The sequence below is a fragment of the Ursus americanus genome, chromosome 18 (assembly GCF_024610735.1).
Source record: "Ursus americanus isolate L20-20 chromosome 18, mUrsAme1.1.p, whole genome shotgun sequence".
NCBI classification, from domain to species: Eukaryota; Metazoa; Chordata; class Mammalia; order Carnivora; family Ursidae; genus Ursus; species Ursus americanus.
In genome coordinates, this window is record NC_142144.1 from 20881863 (window position 1) to 20900705 (window position 18843).

At 48.9% G+C, this 18843-nt stretch overlaps 1 protein-coding gene across 8 annotated transcripts in view; it reads left to right on the forward strand.

The window, feature by feature from the left end:
- Positions 1–365: 365 nt before the first annotated feature.
- The window catches only part of SUSD1 (sushi domain containing 1), a 226011-nt gene continuing 207533 nt past the window's right edge, over positions 366–18843 (forward strand). For 3 of the 8 annotated variants that reach the window (XM_087869474.1, XM_087869475.1, XM_087869476.1), the window contains exons 1-4: positions 366–848; positions 1416–1546; positions 12817–12924; positions 15942–16097. In XM_087869474.1, the coding sequence (XP_087725600.1) occupies positions 433–848; positions 1416–1546; positions 12817–12924; positions 15942–16097 (811 nt within the window). In that variant the 5' untranslated portion in view covers positions 366–432. Of the gene's footprint in view, positions 849–1415; positions 1547–7607; positions 8011–12816; positions 12925–15941; positions 16098–18843 lie in introns of those variants that run through there. The other 5 variants (XM_087869478.1, XM_087869477.1, XM_045814826.2 and 2 more) reach the window with 4 other exon arrangements.

Consider the following 18843-nt stretch of genomic DNA (forward strand, 5'->3'; position numbering starts at 1 on the left):
TCTCTGGGTCTTAGCTTACTTCCTCAAGAACCCTTCCCAACGCCCCAAGCTGAAAGTCCTCGGTGCAGCAGGAAGCTCTGTCAGCTCCTCCCCCAGCACAGCCCTGTCGCCCCGGGCAATCCTGTCACCTGGCGGTCTGTCGTCCTTGGGTGGACTGCACCGTTGGCTTCTTGCCCGACCTTGCTTGGAGCACCAGTCACTTTAGCCCAGTACTCTTTGCCCTCCTCAGATTCCCGCTCCTCTGCCCCTCACCCCCCTTCCTCTGCCACCCGGGGTGCCCCCCCTGAGCCTCAGGGAGGCTCGGATCTCCCATTCGTCTCTCGTGCTTGAAGCACGGCGGACGCTTCGTCCTGGCACGGTCCGGGACTCTAGGGTCAGCTATGTCATTCTGTGTTGGATGTCTGTCCCTATTAGCAGAATGTCCGCGCGAATATGCCGGACCCTGTCGCTCTGCCCGCCGCGTCCTCCGGGCCACCGCGTGCCGGGCGCGCAGCAGGCGCACGAGCGAGTGAGGGGCGCGTAGCGAATGAGCGTCTTGCGGGCGCGCAGGTCACGCGGGGAGGAAGGGCCGGCGCCCCACCACCTCCCCGGGACCCCGCGGCGCCCTCGGCTCCCCAGCGCGGCGCCGGAAGCGGCCGGGCCGGCCCCCTCCCCGCGGCGCCCGCCGCCTTATCTCGGCGCCTCGGGGCCGCGGGAGGAGTCGCGGGCGCGCTGGGAGGGACGCGGCGGCGGCGGCGGCGGCATGGGCCGGGGGCCCCGGGGCGCGGGCCGCCCGCCTCGCCGCCTGCTGCCGCTCCTGCTGCTGCTCGGTCTGGCCCGCAGCGCGAGCGGAGCGCCGGGCGCCGACGGTGAGTGCGGGCGGGGGGCGGGCGCGGCACGGGGGCGCCGGCTGGGTGCCCGGCCGGGCCCTCGACGACGCCGGGCGCGCCCGGGACGCTTCCCCGCCTCCGGGCAGGGCCGGCGCGGAGCCCGGGCGTGGAGCGCAGGTGGGGCCCCCTCTGGCCGTTGGGGCTCGGGAAGGCGGGGCGCACAGAGGCAGGACGGGCTCCCCGCCCCCGCCCCGGGCCTCTGGGGTGGGGTGGGGGGGAACCTGTCGTAGGCGGCCTCGCCCTCGGCGCCCAGGACCTGGAGCGAGGCGGGGGTGGGCGCGAGCCGGAGCCCCGGGGGAGAGCCGCGCCAGGCGTGGAAGGGCGTGGAAGGGCGCGGAAGGGCGCGGAAGGGCGTTCCGGCTGCGCTGTCACGCTTCCGGCTCTGCTGTGGCTTTTGCACGACAAATTCTTGACCCGAAGCAATTTTCTTTCCACCTTTTAATTCTTTTCACCTAAATGAAGAACCAGATGCTAATGTGGTGAGAAGGAAGTTGAAGGAAGATGACAGGAAGAAAGCATTCCTTAATCAAGTCATTCATTCCACAGATGGTCCTTGAATCGTTTTCACCGTGCAGGATATGAGGGCGCTGCGCTGGCCCTCATTGAGCTCATGTTCTGGAGGCGACAGACAAGCAAATCACCCATTTCCAGGCAATTGGAACGCACTGTCACATGTGGTAGGAGTTACACAGTCGACTCAAACATGTAGGGGAGGTGGCATTTACCCACTTACCAAGTTACCCTAATAGAAGACAGAATGCCCTAAGTGCTCTGAGAAGGTGCACGTGGTCAGAGGAGGGCAAGGTTCATTCTAGCTTGGTGAGTCTGGAGGCGTTAGGGATGAGGTGACTCTTGAACTGGGCCCAGAGGTTTGGTAATATTTGGGTATGGGAAGGTGGGGAAAAGGCATCCCAGCTCATGGCAGAGGGCACAGTCAGCTCTCCATAAATATATGCAGAATAAATGGATTGCACCTGGAAGGGACAGTGTGAGGAAGCACACGGGGGTACAAAAGCCTGGGGCCTGTGGTATGTGGGAGGTGGGTGGGAAATGGAGGTGGAGAAGCAGACTGGATTAACCAGAGGGCAGGATGCCTTGGTTGGCAGACCAAGGTATTTCGACTTAGCTGTTCCTGGGTGGTGGGAAGCCACTGGAAGTCATTGCAGGCTTTTGTACGGACGGGGAGTGATATAAAAAGTGGGTATAAGGAAATCCTCCAGCTTTCTTAGTAAAATCATTCATCTGAAGTAGAAGGGAACTTCCATGTAGGAAGATGGGGGGGGGATGGGTTTTGTGGCTCACACTTCTGTTTCCTCAAATTCTTTTGATCTTTGGACTTTTACCATCACTGGTGGGTGTTTCTCTTGATGGCTCAACCTTCTGGAGTGGCCATTTTTGTACATCAGATATCCTGGTCGGCTTTCTGACTTCCTTCCCTGACTTGGTTTCCCACAGCAGTGTGCGTAAAATCCTGTGGTGCTCTGGACCTCTTTCAGAACCTGTGTTAAATAAAGCTTTCTAGCCAAGGCAACGGTCCGACATGGGCCCGTTGAATTACTGGGCTAAGAGGGTGGATCGGAGTAACTACCTAAAGGCTACGGGGTGAATTTTGGGAAATGGAAGTCAGGGTTGCCTCGTGGAGCCTCCTCTCCCTATATAGGCATTCTTTCTTCATTTACAACCTTGAAGAATCTGATTTTATTAAGGGCAGGTTTCCTTCCAGTGGACAATGTGGGGAATGCCTGGAGGCTTAGAACCACTGAGGAAGTTGTAAGGGCTGGCCACAAGTTCGGAGGACTGGCCCCACCGTAAAGATAGCAGGAGAAGGGGATTGAATGCAGATAATAAGGTAGAAATGGAAGAGAAGGACTTAACAATGGGCATTAAGGTGCCAGTGAACAGACGAGAAAGGGGACATGAAGGTTTGGGGACTGGGTGACTTGGATATATGGTTCTGTAGGAGGAGGAAGAAGATTGGGGAAGAAAGAGAAGTCATTTTGGATATCCCGAATTTGAGGTGATGTTAGGGCTTCTGGAGAGGTGAACTCAGTAGGGAGTGAAGACTGTGGACAAGAGGTGTGTGCCAGCAATGGAGACTTGGTGGTCACTTGAAGCCTTGAGGTGGATGAGAGGAAGGAGACCTAGGGCAGACTTTGGGGGAAGACCCATTTTCAGTGGTAGGTGCACATGGTAGAGAAAGAGCAGCGGCCACACAGGTAGGAGGACTGGGCCAGTCGAGTGTCCAGGGAAACCAGCCCAGGCGAGCTGTGGGAGCGGAGACTGAGAGAAAAGCTTTGGATTTGGTGGCTCTGCTCAGGTGAGCCAGGGCTCGCAGGGCAGTGAGGGCGAGAGCCAGATGCAGAGGGTTCTCGTGAGTGCGGAGATGGTGGTTGACTCTTAAAGACACTCTTTAAAGAAGTTAGAAGCAAAGGGAAGACCCATTCAGCTGGGCTGGCCAGGTCAGAGCAAGTAATTTTTTCCCCCCGGGGTGGTGGTTTTGGTAAAGCAGCCGCAAGCACACTGTAGCGTGAAGGGCATTACTCAGTAGAGACGGAGACATTGCAAATGTAGAAATAAATGAGGTATTTAATGGAGCGTGTCCAAAAGCGAAATTGGTCACCAAGGGGGAAAACTTAGTCTCTGCGAGGGGAGAGGAGGAGAAGAATGGAGAAGAACCGCTCTTCCTTTTGCCCACAGCTGTCTACTTAGGGAGGGCTCTTCATATTTCAAAACCAGCCCAGTTGGCCTCCCTCCCGGGAGGTTGTCGAGTTCCCTGCAGCGCCAGCGATACCGTGCCCGTGCCTCTGAACCGTACGTGTAGGGGATACTTACACACTAGCACGCATCTGTGTTTGTATGGTACCCTTACTCTACACGCTTGTGCCATATTGCATGTCACACATATTGCATAGTGTCGATGTTTCCTAGACTAAGAGCTTCATGTGAGTTGGGGACTGGGGCTTGGATTAGGAATTCGGTATGAAAGGAAATGAAGACCACCCAAATGGGAACAGGCAAGAGCTCCTTATACAGAGTTTGCTATAGCAGGAGAGTCTTGAGAGCGGCTCAGAGGGGAAGGCTTCCGGTGTGCCCCTGGTCCGAGGCTGTTGGCATCGAGAAGCTGGAGGTGGCTTACTAACAGCAGACAGTCTACGTGATTGGTTAGGGGAGTGTATTTGGTCCGTTTCTCTGATTGGTCCTAAATGGGAAGCGAGGGCAACAATTAGGGAAGCCAGCTGTTAGCGATTAAGTCCTGACCATTTGGGTCTTACTGCTACGGAGGTTGTGGTTTGGCTTTCTGGACTGATGATGGCTGCCTCATGCATCGTGTGGGTCTGAGTTGTTCTATTTTTATATATGGCCTGGCCATTGTCTATTTGTGTATTCAGTGTCTCGCTGGTAACATGTGCTGAATTACATTGAATTGTTATCAAAGATGTTTCAGGGAGGAGAGAGTGGCGTTGCTGAAGTCAGGTGGCCTGGGTGCGAGGCAAGTGTGAGACACATAGTTGGTAGAGCAGGAGGGTGTTGATGGGTGGGTGGGGTGCCAAGCCCAAGGGAATGGAAGGTTGGGAATGGGCGAGGAGGGGTAGAACCAGTCAGTCCTGTTTCTTAACCTTCTCTGGCATGGCACTGAGTCAGGAGTGGCTGGGGACTTGTTGGCTCAAGACGGGCTGGGTTGGGAAGGCCAGAAGGAGGACAGGCAGAGGCCTTGAGAATCTAGGGGGAGTGATGATGGTGGAGAGGCCTGGGAAGTTGTTCTTGCGGTATGACTGCACATGACATCATCGGGCATGCATTTCATAGGCCTGCTCCTCACTCTGTCATCCTGAGTCAGAGCACATAGTCACTCCTCAGGGTGGGAAAGAGGAGACATGGGGGGCGTGAGTTGTTTTGGAGGGACTTATAGTTGCTGAAAGTGAGGGAGCAGGATTCAAGCTGATGGAGAAGATCGTCCCATGGGTCTGTCTTCCACTGCCGGGGTCTTGGCCCTGGGCGTGTCCTCAGCCTTCTGGTCCAATCCTAAAATGGGTTCCTCCATCTCTGCAGCCCCGGTACCAAGTGGCCTCTTGGCCTTTGCTCTGCAGAGGAGACAGGAAGTTAATTGCATGGATTGAAAACAGTTTTCTGCCTGCTTGAGAATGTGAGTCAGGTGTGAGGGAACGCTTAGTGGGTGACATCCTGGGCAGGAACTGAGGGCGTGGCCTAAATGAAAGGCTGCTTCACTCAAAGCTTGAAAGCTTTGACATTGGGGCACTTGGTGAAGGTTGGTTCCTGGTCTGGAGGCCACATGTGGGGGGCCCCACTGCAAGGTGGTCTTGGTCAAGCAAGAAAGTGGACACAAGAGGGCAAAAGGAAGCCAACCTTTACTTGTGTAAAATGGTTATTTACTTGTGTAAAATGGTTATCTTACACAAGTAAAGGTTGCAGGTTCTTGACGGAGATGCCAGTCCTGGGTTGGGGTGGAGAAGAGAAATCTGTGGTGGTTCCCATTGCCCTGCAAGGCTCCTCTTGCCTGAGAGAGTAGAGTGCTCTCTGTCTTGGGGGATTTAAAGCAGAGGCTATGGTTTTGTTTTGTGTGTCAGCGATGGGGAGAGGTGAGAATTCAAGGTTTCTCAGTTTCCTTCCATTTCTGGACTTGATGCAGTAAGAGCAATACAATTTTACATCATGTGGAAGACTGGGTAATGCTTTCTCTTCCTGAGTCCTGAGTTTTAGGCCCCCTTTGCTTATTTCCTCAGGTCATCTGCTCCGTCCCCACACATCTCCACAAGGTTATCCTGGGAGACAGGCTCTCAGGAAGGAAGTGCAGGGCCTTTGTCTGGTCCGACTGTGAATAGCTGGGGATTCGATTACGCTTTAAATGCAAGCACTCCGTTTGTGCTCATAAACCCCCTTCTTCCCCTGGCAGCGGGCAGACCTCTTCATTGTATTGTCAAAGTCCCTGTGCCATTATTTCATTTAAATCGCTGCTTGCATATTAAAATACCAAGCGAAAGTGGCTTGCTCGGGCTGCCAGCCCCCAGACCAGGCTGAGGTAGAGGCCTAGGTGGTGCGTGCAGGGGAGGAGGGCGCGATGAGCAGGCCTGGAAGCGAGAGGACGCTGAGCTTCCAAGGTCTGAGTCAGGTGTTCCCAGAAGGCTGGGAGGATGTGGGGAAGGCAGAGGGGTGATTACGTAAATTAAGGTATTATGGATCCTAGAGTATCGGCCCCATGAACAGGTAGGCATCTGTCTATGCAAAGATACTGCTTTGGGTTTTTGCACTCACGCAGCTCTCCATCACGCTCTTCGTTAGTCTGCCTGGGGCTTGGCTAGCTGTCAGTACCTTCATTCATTCATCAACGGAGTTGCCCAGTGCTTGTTACAATAGCATCTAACATATTCTAATTGCTTTACATATAGGGACTCATTTGTTCCTTATTCCTCACAACGGCCATATAAGGTGGGTTTTATTATCTTCACATTCAGATTTATAGGACACCGAGGCGCAGAGCCCGATCCACGATGGCACAGCTAGCCAGTGGCAGAGCTAGGATCGTATCCCCTTCGTCTTCCTCACCCCTGCTCAGAGCCACCAGCCCCGCCTCTTGCATGACCTGTTTCCAGCCATAATAACACTCTCTGTGGAGAGAGACATAAATATTCATGTAAATTAGCCCTTTGCCTAATGCTTTCGAGCTCATACAGCATTTCTGTTTCTCATTGACTCCTCACAACACGATTCCATCTCGCAGATTAAAACGGGAGGATGGGCAGGTTAACTTGCCTAAGATCACTGAACAGGGGAGCAAGAGAGAGAAGTCTCCCGGCCCCGGTGCGTACCAAAACCTGTCTCGCCCTCTCACCGTTGGCTGTGGTTTTAGCTGGCTTAGTTGATACAGAGTGCTGAAGGGAAGTGGGTCTAGGTGGTCCTCGCTGGGGTACAATAATAGAGACAAAGAGTGCTTAGCCTCTTTTGTCCATCTAGACTCTGGAATGCTCACTGTCCTGTTTCTCTGCCAGTAATTCCAGGTACCCCTAGGCCAGGGTGGTGACCCTCTGCAATAGTTCCCTCAGTCACCACAGGGCAGCCAGCTCTCTGGTCTCCTGAGCAGAGGGCTGATGACAAAATTAGGTCCTCCTTGACACGGCCGTGAAGATGCCCCCCTCCCCCCACTTCCCCTCAGGTTCTGTAGCAAAGGCACGGTGATCTTTCTATTGGCCTGGAGAATTTCCATTCCTTGGGTTATTATCTCTGTCACCTTGGTCCAGCTGAGCTCTGCATCGGTCCAGACTCGGTGAAAAACGTCTTCCAGTGTTGCCTTGTCTTTCCCCAGGGTTCTGACCCACGTTCTTGAGGTTGAACTAGACTTGCAGTGCCACTAGTAGTGTGGTCCGCCTGGGAGTGTCTTAGAAATGCAGATTCTCAGGCCTCACCCCACACCTACCGAATCAGCATCTCTGGGGATTCTGTTTTAACAAGCTCTCCAGGTGGGGTGACCAGCTGTCTTGGTTTGCCCCGAAATGAGGGGTTTTCTGGGTCACAGGACGTTTGTTAAAACCAGGACGAAGTGGTCGCCCTATTTCTAGGTGATTCTTCACTAAGCTAGGGGCTGGTGAATGGTGGAAACTGTTGTGTGGTTAGAAGCGACCCTCCCCGCCATGTCTTTTCTTGGATTAGGATTGTGCTTCCTGTCCCTTTCCTTAGAATAAGTGTGTCATTGTCCCGAGAACCGCCCCCCCCCCCCCCAAGAGGCTACTTAGTCCCTCAAGCAGTTAGAACTCAGAAGCTGCCATATAGGCCCTGCAGACTAGGTTAATGATGGCTGACTAAGAAGCTTTAGTTGAGGCCCTTCTTCCTCGGAAACTGCTTTCCCTCCTGCAGGTGGGCTGAGAAGCCTTTGGTAGCCTTGTTGTCTTTTTTGCCGGTATGGGGAACGGACATATATTGATCCGAACACGCCAAATACTGTCCTGCTGGGGTTACACTTTTTTTGTCATTAAAACAGGTACCCAAAGGATGAAGTGTCTGCCAATTAGGGGGCCAGGACTATGGAGGCCACTTAACCCCTGCTGCTCAAAATATGGTCCCCCTGGGAGCTTGTAAGAAATGCAAAGTGCAGGGCCCCACCCTGAATCAGAGCCTGCCCTATCCCCAGGTGATTTGAATGCCCTTTAAATTTTTTTTTTTTTTAAAGATTTATGTATTTATCTTAGAGAGACAGAGAGACAAGCAGCCTCCCTGCTGAGTGCGGGGCTCGATGAGGGGCTCAATCCCAGGACCCTGAGATCATGACCCTGAGATCATGACCTGAGCCACCCAGGTGCCCCTGAATGCCCTTTAAAATTTGAGAAGCCCAAAGCCCTTGTTTTATAGATGAAAAAACCGGGATCCAGAGAGGTTCTGTGATTTGTTAAAGGTCATTCAGTGAGTTAGACTCAGCTGGATTTAGGATCCGGTTCGGATACTCCGCTCCGGTGCTTGCTTCCCCCTCTATCTGTCTGCCTTCTTACAAGGCCTTGTTTTGTTTGGTTCTGATTATTGAATGAACTTCAACTTAATTCAATTTATTTAAAAACTTTACATTTTGTCCTTCACTAATTCAGACTGGACTTCCGTTAATTTATCTGAGTGGGTGGCACTACTTTATTTCTTATTTTTGTGCGTGTGTTTATCAGATTCACTCAACAGTTGAATGAAATAATCCTTTTTTTCCATCTGAGGTAAGTTTCTGGAACTGGATGTATATAAATGCTGCCATCTTTATAAAGACCAATATTCCATATAAGAAAAAAAATCAGGGGCGCCTGGGTGGCACAGCCGTTAAGCGTCTGCCTTCGGCTCAGGGCGTGATCCTGGCGTTATGGGATCGAGCCCCACATCAGGCTCCTCTGCCATGAGCCTGCGTCTTCCTCTCCCACTCCCCCTGCTTGTGTTCCCTCTCTCGCTGGCTGTCTCTATCTCTGTCGAATAAATAAATAAATAATCTTAAAAAAAAAAAGAAAAAAAAAGGAAAAAAATCAAACATGTTACCATTTTGTTGTCGATGATTTCATAAATTCGGTACTTATTTTTGGTTACTGCACTATACGTACACACCGGGGAGTGTGTTCGTCATTCTATGGCTGATGACACTGAATTTATGGACTTGACCCAGGATCCGTTATTTAAAAGGTATTTCCAGGATTTTGGTTACACGTGATTATGAACTGACAGTGTCCTACGGCACCATTTAAAAATGTTATGTGTTAAAGTGTTAAAATGGTTACATGTATTGACTCCACGTGGATGGACATTGAGGTAGGGAGACCCATTCTCACTTCAGCTCTGCCTGTCGCGCCTATAATCAGGGGCCTCTCTGATCCATTTCCTCCAAGTTGCAAATTCCATCTTACACCAGGGTTAGTGAGGGGAGCGGGGTATCTGCCTTCTCCTTGTCCATATTTGCACCTGGTTCCTTGAACTTTGAGTCCCAACCCTGACACCTGCCTTCTGAAGCACTCAGTGGCCCCAATTCCTGAGCCTTTGGGGTGGCTTTTTGTTCTTCCTCTCCAGCCATTCCCGGATGGCCATCTCTTCCATCTTCGGAACTATTATTGACAACCTCATCTGCTATCATCTTGTCCGCCAGGGTTTATACCTTTCTGGTCCTTGACGTCACTGGGGGAGGGGGAGCTTTGAGAGTGTGCTAAACCTGCAATGTTTAACTGCAAGTCTTTCATCTGTAATAAAAAACCTTTTATGTATTTTTTTCTTACAGGCTCTTTCGTATTCCTAATGTTGTGTATTGGTACGTGCTCTTTGTTCCTCTCACCAATCCCACTTGAGTCACGACTACTGGTCTTTATGATGTACTGACTTTGGGGAAACTTTTTTTTTCTTCAGTGAATTTGAATGTATTTTCTAATACTTTTCTTCTAATAGAGGGGTTTTTTGGGGGGGAGGTTAGGGGTCAGGAATTAGTAAATTTTCTTTATTTTTTTTTAAGATTTTATTTATTTATCTGAGAGAGAGAGCACAAGAGAGAGAGCAAGCATGAGTGGGGGGGAGGGGCAGAGGGAGAGGGAGAAGCAGACTCCCTGCTGAGCAGGGATCCTGACCTGGGACTCGATCCCAGGACCCTGGGATCATGACTTGAGCCAAAGGCAGATGCCTAACCTACTGAGCCACCCAGGCACCCCCTTTTAGGAATTTTTTCCCCCCAAAATTTCTTGCATTAAAATTCTAAGGCTTCCCTCCACCCTTGGGCTGCCTGCTTTTCTTTCTCTCTTTTAAAGTGCAAAAACATGAAAAACTCACATTTTCTGGAGTAGATACATTTTTATATCTAGTATTAAACATTTCAATTTAAAAAATATTAAGTAATCTCCACTTCCAACGTGGGGCTCAAACTCACAACCCTGAGATCAAGAGTCACACACTCTACTGACTGAGCCAGCCAGGTGCCCCTAAACATTTCAATTTTGCTATCCTCTTTGTCCTAAGAATTATTTAGGAGAGTGGTCTGTAGTCTTATAAGTTTCTTTTGGGGATGCTAGTCTTATGTTTTATTTTGTAGTCTTATTACATTATTACATGGTAGTCATATAGTATGACTTCTACAGTTTCTTTTTTTTTTTTTTTTTGCACTTTGTTGCATTTTTTTTAATGCTCTGGGATATAATAAATTTTGTAAATATTCTATGGTTAATTTAGTATTACTTAGGGATAAGCAATGGTGTATCTCATTTCTGTGTTATGTTTGTTTTAAAAGAAAAAGCAGAGGGTGCCTGGGTGGCTCAGTCGGTTAAGCATCTGCCTTCGGCTCAGGTCATGATCCCAGGGTCCTGCGTCAGGCTCCCTGCTCAGCGGGGAGCCTGCTTCTCCCTCTCCCTGATCCCCCCTCCACTCATACTCTCTCAATATCTCTCTCTCTCAAATAAATACGTACATACATAAAATCTTAAAAAAAAAAAAAAAAAGGAAAAAGTATGGTCAACAATCAGTATAGATCCTCCTGAACTTACCGTTGGGTTACATCATAATTTGGAAATCTCATAAGTTGAAAATGCATTTAATACTCCTAACCTGTCGAACGTTATAGCTTAGTCTAGCCTACCATAAATGTGCACAAAACCCTTATGTTCACCTACAGTTGGGCAAAATCACCTGACACCCAGCCTATTTTATAATAAAGTGTGGACTGTCCCATGTAAGGTATTGAATACTGTCCTGAAAGTGACAAGCGGAATGGTCGTGTGGGTGCAGAACGTTTGTGAGTTTATCGGTTGTTTGCCCCTGAGATCGCGTGGCTGGCTGGTGCTGGAGCTGACTGGCACTGCCCAGCATCACACCGCATAGCCTTAGCCTGGGCAAAGATCAACATTCAAAATTTGAAGTATGCTTTCTACTGAATGTGTATCACTTTTGCACTGTTGTGAAGTCAAAAGATTGTCAGTCAAACCCTTGTAAGTACTTGGAAATCTCCCCGTCTCAGCCGTCTAGAGCAACCCGAGGGCTGAGCCTTTATTAGCTGGGTAGTCGTGGGGCCGAGGCTAAGATGGAATTCTGGCGCTGAAAGACCCTCCTGCCGAGGGCCACTCCTGAAATTACAGACACTGAGAGGACAACGCGAGAGCCCTCATAGCCTCAGGCAGACATCCTTGTTTGACCTTGGGCCATCTATCAGTCACCCCTGGTAGGTTTTTGTGTGTTAGCCTCACACATTTTGCTGCCTGTCCAAGTAATTGGGATCTGGTCACCCAGCTGGGACCTGGCTGTTCATGTCACTGACATTTTAAACTCATTCACTTTTTCCCTAAAAGAAACACGGATAGGGTAATAGATGAGTTCTTCTCCCTTCCACTTGCTTTTTGAGTTGTGGGAAGTCAGATTGCAAGTTCCTTTATCCAGTTGGTCAGTAAAAGTATCTTGAATGTTCATACTGTGCCATGATGATATATGGGCAAATGACATAATCCCCGTCCTGGGGGGGAAGCTCTTTCACAATCCGCAGCTTGGAAGACAGAGCTGGAACAGTATATACTGACAAATTAACATGGTTGACGTGGGAATGTGCAAGTGTTAGTGGAGCCCAGAGGAATTTAATTTTCCACAAGAATGGAGGAATGGGGACGATACCAGGGAGAATGTGATGTTTAAGGTGAGTCTTAAAGTAGGAATGGGTGCTAGGTGGACAGAGAAGGAGGGATACGCATTCTTCTTGAAGGGAACATCATGACCATGGCATGAAGTAGGACAGGGGACAACATGTGTGGCAAAGAGTAGTCAGCCTCCTGCCTAGAGAATATCGTGTGTGGTTTGGGTTTGGGAAGAGTGAGGCTTAGAAGGGTTAGCGTAGGGTGGGACTGTTAAGAGCTTTGATTGCCAGGTAGAAGTATTTGCACTTTACTCTGTGGGCAATGAGTAGCCATTGCAGGTTTTTAAGGATGGGATCAGATCTACCTTTTATAATTCTTTTTTTAAAAAAAATTTTCTTTTTCTTTTCTTTTCCTTCCTTTTTTTTTTAAATTATGTTCAATTAGCCAGCATATGGGACATCATTAGTTTCTGATGTAGTGTTCAATGATTCATTAGTTGCCTATAACACCCAGTGCTCATCACCACATGTGCCATCCTTAATCTCCATCCCCCAGTTACCCCATCCCCGCAGCTCCCTCCCTTCTGTAACCTGCAGTTTGGTTCCTGGAGTCCAGAGTCCTTCATGGTTCGTCTCCCTCTCTGATTTCTTCCCCTTCAGTCTTCCCTCCCTTCCCCTGTGGCCCTCCGCGCTATTCCTTCTGTTCCACATATGAGTGAAACCAGACGATAATTGTCTTTCTCTGCTTGACTTCACCTTTCATAATTCTGCTATTCAGATTTTGGCTCTCCACTGTACATGTCCACTCCCCAAAATGTGACTTGTATAGAGGAGGTGATTACATTTTTCTTTGCCTGTAACCTATGATTTATGATTCTGGTTTAGATGTCTGTGTCACTTGCCATGAACACGCTACCTGCAAGCAAACAGAAGGGGTGAAGATGTGTATTTGCAAATACGGATTTGTGGGCAACGGGAGGACTTACTGTATTGGTAAGTTCTGGACCTTGGGTGAAGTTGAAAAGTTGAATCAAGGAACGAGATTCTCTAGGGTTAAAGAGCCAGTGTCCTTGTGGGGAACACACTGTTTTATTCACACGTTTTTATTACAAGAAGCTTTGTCCGTTATAATATGTCTTTGTTCTACTGTTTGGATGTAGCCTTTCCGTGGCGTTTCCAAGGAGGTACCTTTCGTGTCAGAGGGTCATTGAACTGGAATCTCTGGAAACCCTCTGACCCAACACAAATTTGAAATCTGTTTCAAGTCTTGAGTTTAACTTAAGAACTCGAATGAATATTGCCTTCCTTAGTTTCTCCTGGTGGTTTTGGTGTAAAATGATTTGTATTAGTACCCTGAGGAAAAACAAAACACGATTGCCTGTTGGACTTTCTTGGCTAATTGGTGAAATACTGTGACTTTGAGTCTTACGTCTACCAGACCCCGTCCTCCAAATTTTTTGTAGTTGTAGCCTTTTGGGGTCTCGGGTGGCTTAAAAGAATACAAAGACCTTTAGGAAGTATCTGAGGTTATTTTTTGGCTTCGTGGCCTCCTCCGTGCCATGAGAGTCAGGCCGTATCCAGGTTCAAGCCCGACTCAGAGAGAGGGAGACTCTCACGGCACATTTAATAATAGTGGATGTTATGAGAATCACAGTGTTCTCCCAGCAACCTTGTTATGTGCAGTACAAATATTGACAGTTTGCTCTGTGGTTGTGAACTGACAGTGTATACAACCTTGTGATCTATCTTTGGGTCTTTCCTTCCTAGAGAAAAATAACAATTCCGAGTTCCAAAAGTCCTATTCTACTACCCAGATAGAAGCTTTCACAGTCACACACCGTCGCCCGTTCCCGCGGGCTGGATTTGTGCCCCCTTTGACCCTCTCTCTGTAGGATTCTGCCCAGGAGAACTGTGGCTGCCCCGCAGTCTGAGGTTCCTGGGGCATTTGTCCCACCCCTCTCCTCCCACGGCTTGCTAGCAGGGGCTTGGAAGTGAGGTCGGCATTGAGCGCAGACAAGTCTTGTCTGAATGCAGCCCCCTCCTGTGGAAGCTCACCACGCTCTTGATTGCTCTTTGACTCCTGCATAGAAACTTCTCTTAATGGGAAGAAGGGATTTATTAATGTATGTGGTACTTGCTCTCGGACACTGGGCCCTGTGTACGCCAGTACGTGGCCTGCTGAGACCACACCACAGGTCACAGGTGACATGACCTGTGTGCCCTGCATGCTGTAATGTGGTCTGCAGTCAGGGGACCTCAGAAATGTAGAATTCTCTACAAACCCATTGTCCCTTCTGGTGAAGTCTGCAGGGGAAACCTGTCTCAGAAACAGTAGTCAAGGACAGGAATGTGCCATTTTATGGGTGGCTGGACTTGTGTCCGAAAGCCCCGGGCAGTGCTTATAAGTTGGGGCGGGACACTTGGCCAGGCTGTGGCTTAAGGGTTGTTGCTCTCAGTTCTCATGCAGATCTCACCATAGACAGTGTTAACGATGAACTGTGTTCCGTGTTCAGTTACATTTCCAAAAAGATAACACCTGTAAGGAAAATGGGAGGGGGGAGGGGAAAGAAACACCACATTTTCAGAAGGGTACTTTTGAGTGGGCAGGAATCGAGGGCAATGGTGAGAGGCGAACCAATGCTATAGTAAAACACTAAATAATAATCAGAAAAACTTCAGTTCATAAATTGATGACCCTGCCCCCCCAACCCAAACCAAACCAAACCCAAACAAAACAACCAGTAGGAGAGATCAGCCCTGAAAGACTGCATAAGAAAAATTGGTCACAGGAATTCTGATGGTAGAGGCCAGGGCAGCGTCAGCAAAGGCTGTCCTGCAGGCCAAATTTGGCCGCTGCCTGTTTTTGTAAATAGAGTTTTATTAGAACACAATGTCGCTTATTTGTTTCCTTATGGTCTGTGGCTGCTTTGTGCTCCAAAAGCATGGGTGAGCACCTGCCACCGGAGACCGATGAGTGGCCCTTCTCAGAAAAAGTTTGCCGAGCCCTGAGCTACAGGACAGAGACAGGAGGGAGACATACTTTCATTTGACATCTGTGTCAAATGACTGAATTCAAAATACTCAGGGCGGGCTTCTGCGGACTCATCAAGCACCCTATACGTCAACGTCTTCTCACTGGGTGACTAATGATATTCACGTGGGTCATTGACGATTAGCAGGAGCTGTTCCTGCCACAGTATTAGCTCTGCTCCCGGATGAGGCTTAAGCACTAATTCCATTGTGTTTCCTGGTAACCCAGAAGTAACAAATTTTCCAGTTAATCACTGGATGCAAAATCGTTCTCCTCTGCCTTTCATGAAAAAAGCAAAAGAGCGTGGCTGGCTGAGCTGGAAAAATGGGATGCTGCTGGATTTGTTTCTTTCACAAGATCTTTTTGAGTCTGGAGAAATTGAAAAAGAATCTCAATCCGCAGCTTGGAAGACAGAGCTGGAACAGTATATGATGACAAATTAACACGGTCGATGTGGAATGTGCAATCCCCTTCTCCCAATCTTCAAATAAGATGAATGCTCAGATTAAGATGTTGGCTTTCTCTTGTGTGTGTGTGTGTGTGTGTGTGTATGTTTAAGATTTTATTTATTTATTTTAGAGCGTGAGTGTGCAGGGTCGGGGGGCGGTTAGGGGAGCGTGGAGGGAGAGAGAAACTTTAGCAGACTCCATGCTCAGCGCAGAGCCCAACAGTGGGCTCCATCTCATGACCTTGAGATTATAATCATGACCCTGAGCCAAAATCAAGAGTTGGCCACTTAACCAACTGAGCCCCCCAGGCGCCTCTCTCTTGTGGTTTTATATACACCTAGCGCACAACTACAAGGGACCCATGTGCTGCGAGAAGCATCGTGAAAAGAAAAGAGGCTGCGGAAATAGACCCTTGAGATGTTGTCACGGAATAGCAACTCCCGAGTCTGTAGCACAGGCGAACGGCCTGGGTCGTGGAACATGGTATGGATTGATAGCCCTTTCTGTGCATTGTCTCAATGTATCAACAGATAAAAATGAGTGCCAGTTTGGAGCGACCGCAGTCTGCGGAAACCACACATCTTGCCACAACACGCTCGGAGGCTTCTACTGTGTTTGTCTAGAAGGATATCGAGCCACAAACAACAACGAAACGTTCATTCCCAATGATGGCACCTTTTGCACAGGTACTCGAGGGGGGGCTGCCGTGATGGCAGGACTGTGTCTGGTGAGCGGAGGAGGGAGAGGACAGGGCCAGGACAGGGTGTGATTTCAGGGAGGGACTTTCCCTTGAGAAGGTCCATGAGGGACATTTGGGACATGGACTGAACATTAGTTAGTGTTAGGAAACTATTGTTAGTGTTGTTAGCTGGCATCACGGCCTCGTGACCCTGGGGATGATATTCTCATTTTGGGAGATGCCCAAGTATCTGGGGGTGTTCTGAGGTATCTAGTGTTATTACGATCCCTAAGGGATCTTCAATGACAAAGTGTGAGCAGTTGTTCCGTCTTGGGGGGTGGGTCTGTGGGAGTTCACGGGAATACTCTCTCTCTTGTTCTGTGCATTTGAACATTTTTATATCAAACAAGGAGGGGCTCTCAGAGATGGTGTACCATCTGCAGGTTTCCATAATCCCAGCTGGGTGTTCTCGGGGTGACTCTGGCACTCCCCACGGTGCCCACTGCCCACTAAGGGCCCCGGGGGTGGGCATGATGATGTTGGCTTCCGGGAGCTCAGGGTGGTGCCCTGTTGGAGATGGGGCTCGCCTCAGAGGAATCCGCAGGGCAAGGAGGGCAATGTTTTGGATCTCAGTAGCTCTGAAGCTTTGGGCACAGGTTGGTTGAATACAATGGGTGGGCAAAATCCTAATTTTCCGTGGGTCCTGGAACTCTTGGCTGAACTCTGTTTTACAGCATGTCATGACATTATTGCTCTTTGGTTTTCTAAGAAAATCTAGGAACAGTAAGGAAGAGGAAAGGCAGGAAAAGACTCCCGGTTCTGTGATGGTTTTGCATAGACTTAATGAGTCTGCTTAAAAGCTTTGTGATATTTAAAGGTTTTCGGGGAAAAGGAAGGGAGGGGAGAACATGTTTTTTCTCCTTACCCACCGGGAAGCACAGACTCTAACGCTCTGATTCATTCTCCCTCTTGACCTGTACCAAGCAAGGTAAAAATCCCTCACGGGGTCCATTTGATTTATTCTTGGCATGAAGGAACTGCATTCCCTCAGAGAAAACAGTCTACGATACACTGTTGTTTTCGGTAGCAAATAGCTCGTTGTATGGCTGCAGAAGGGCACAGCTGCAGAATTCAATTAGATGCGTTAAAAAAACAACATACCAATTTTTAAAAATGTTTTTAATTTAAATTCTATTAAATAGTGTATATATATATATATGTATAGTATAGTACATCATTGGTTTCTGATATAGTGTTCAGTGATTCATCAGTTCAATATAACACCCAGTGCTCATCCCATCACGTGCCCATTTTTAAAAAAAACCTGACAAGATGATGATGATAGGGTGTTCGGTTCATTCAAGGCACATTTCTCATGTACCTCCCATGTGCCGAGGACGTGCCAACGGGAGGTGTTTTCAAACAGCTAATTTCAGTGTAAAGTGTTACTCATAGGTAAGCAAAGGGCACTTAGGGAATCTGGAATCCATGGGGGCTCTTATTTTGGAAGTTGGGAAGAGATCAGGGAACTTTCTGGAGGACATGATACCCGAAATTGTGTTTTCAAGGCTATGGGAGTTTGCTGGGGAAAAACTTACATTAATGTATCTATTGCTCGAGTTCCAAGGATGCACTGACTTAACAAAAATACAAAAGAGGAGAGAAGAAGAAGGAGGAGAAGAAGAAAGAAATACTTTATGCAAAGGCCAAATCGATGTCAGCCTAGTAAGAACCAGTCTTCCCGGAACAAAATCCTGATCTCGGCTCGGCTTCTCTTTCTTCTTCTTGTTGTAATTATTTAATGACCTTTTTCTTTCTTTCTTTTTTTTTAAATGCGATATAATTCACATACCATCAGATTCACCCTGTTAAGGTATACAATTCAGTGGTTTGTAGTATATTCATAAAGTTGTGCAACAGATCGTGGACGATCTCATTTCAGAATACCTCCGTCACTTCAAAAGAAGCCCCGTATCTGTGGGCAGTCATTCTCATGACCTCTCCTTTTGAGGTCTCCGGTTATCACTCTGTAAAAGCTGATGGGTGACTTTTCTCGCTGATACCGAGTGTCTCTTAGCATCACAGTTGCCACAGAAACATCAGTGGACTCCAGCGGGGGCAGAGGCTTCACACGTTTTGGGGGTAGCAGCAGTTATGCAGTGTTTGTCTTGAACCACGGGATATGAATCCTGGTTCCCCAGTTCCAAGAACTCCTGTGACCGGGTGTTGGTTGTACTTTGCAGAGTCCAGGCCAGATTCAAGAACTGGGTGCAAGTGGGTGTCTTTGGATGTCACCAATGAGAGATGATGACAGAATTGCAAGGGTTCTAGTTCCGGGCAGCTTGCAGATGTCCTGGCCCCCAGGCCTGCCCCCAGACAAGTTCTGGGGCTCCTGGAAGCTTGGCAGAGGGAGAAGCTCTGTGGCGTTTCCAGTGTGAGGGGGGTGGGAGAGAGATGAAACTGATGTGGGAGCAGGCCTGGGGCTGTCCTGTCCTTTCCAGCGTGAGTCCAACGACGCATGGCCCTGCCACGTCCGCTGAAAACTGCAAAATGCCTTTTCTGCGCCTTTCAATTTCCCAAGTCTTGGGGATCCATCTCCACTCTGACGGCAGCTGCAGCCTTCTTTTTCATCAGCTCATTTCCTCCAGTATCAAGGCCCTGATGCCATTTCTTCTGGAGAAAAGTAACAGCATTTCGGCCTTGACTAGGAAATGGGGAAAAGGGAAGGAAAAAAAAAGAACTTAGAGGGAGTG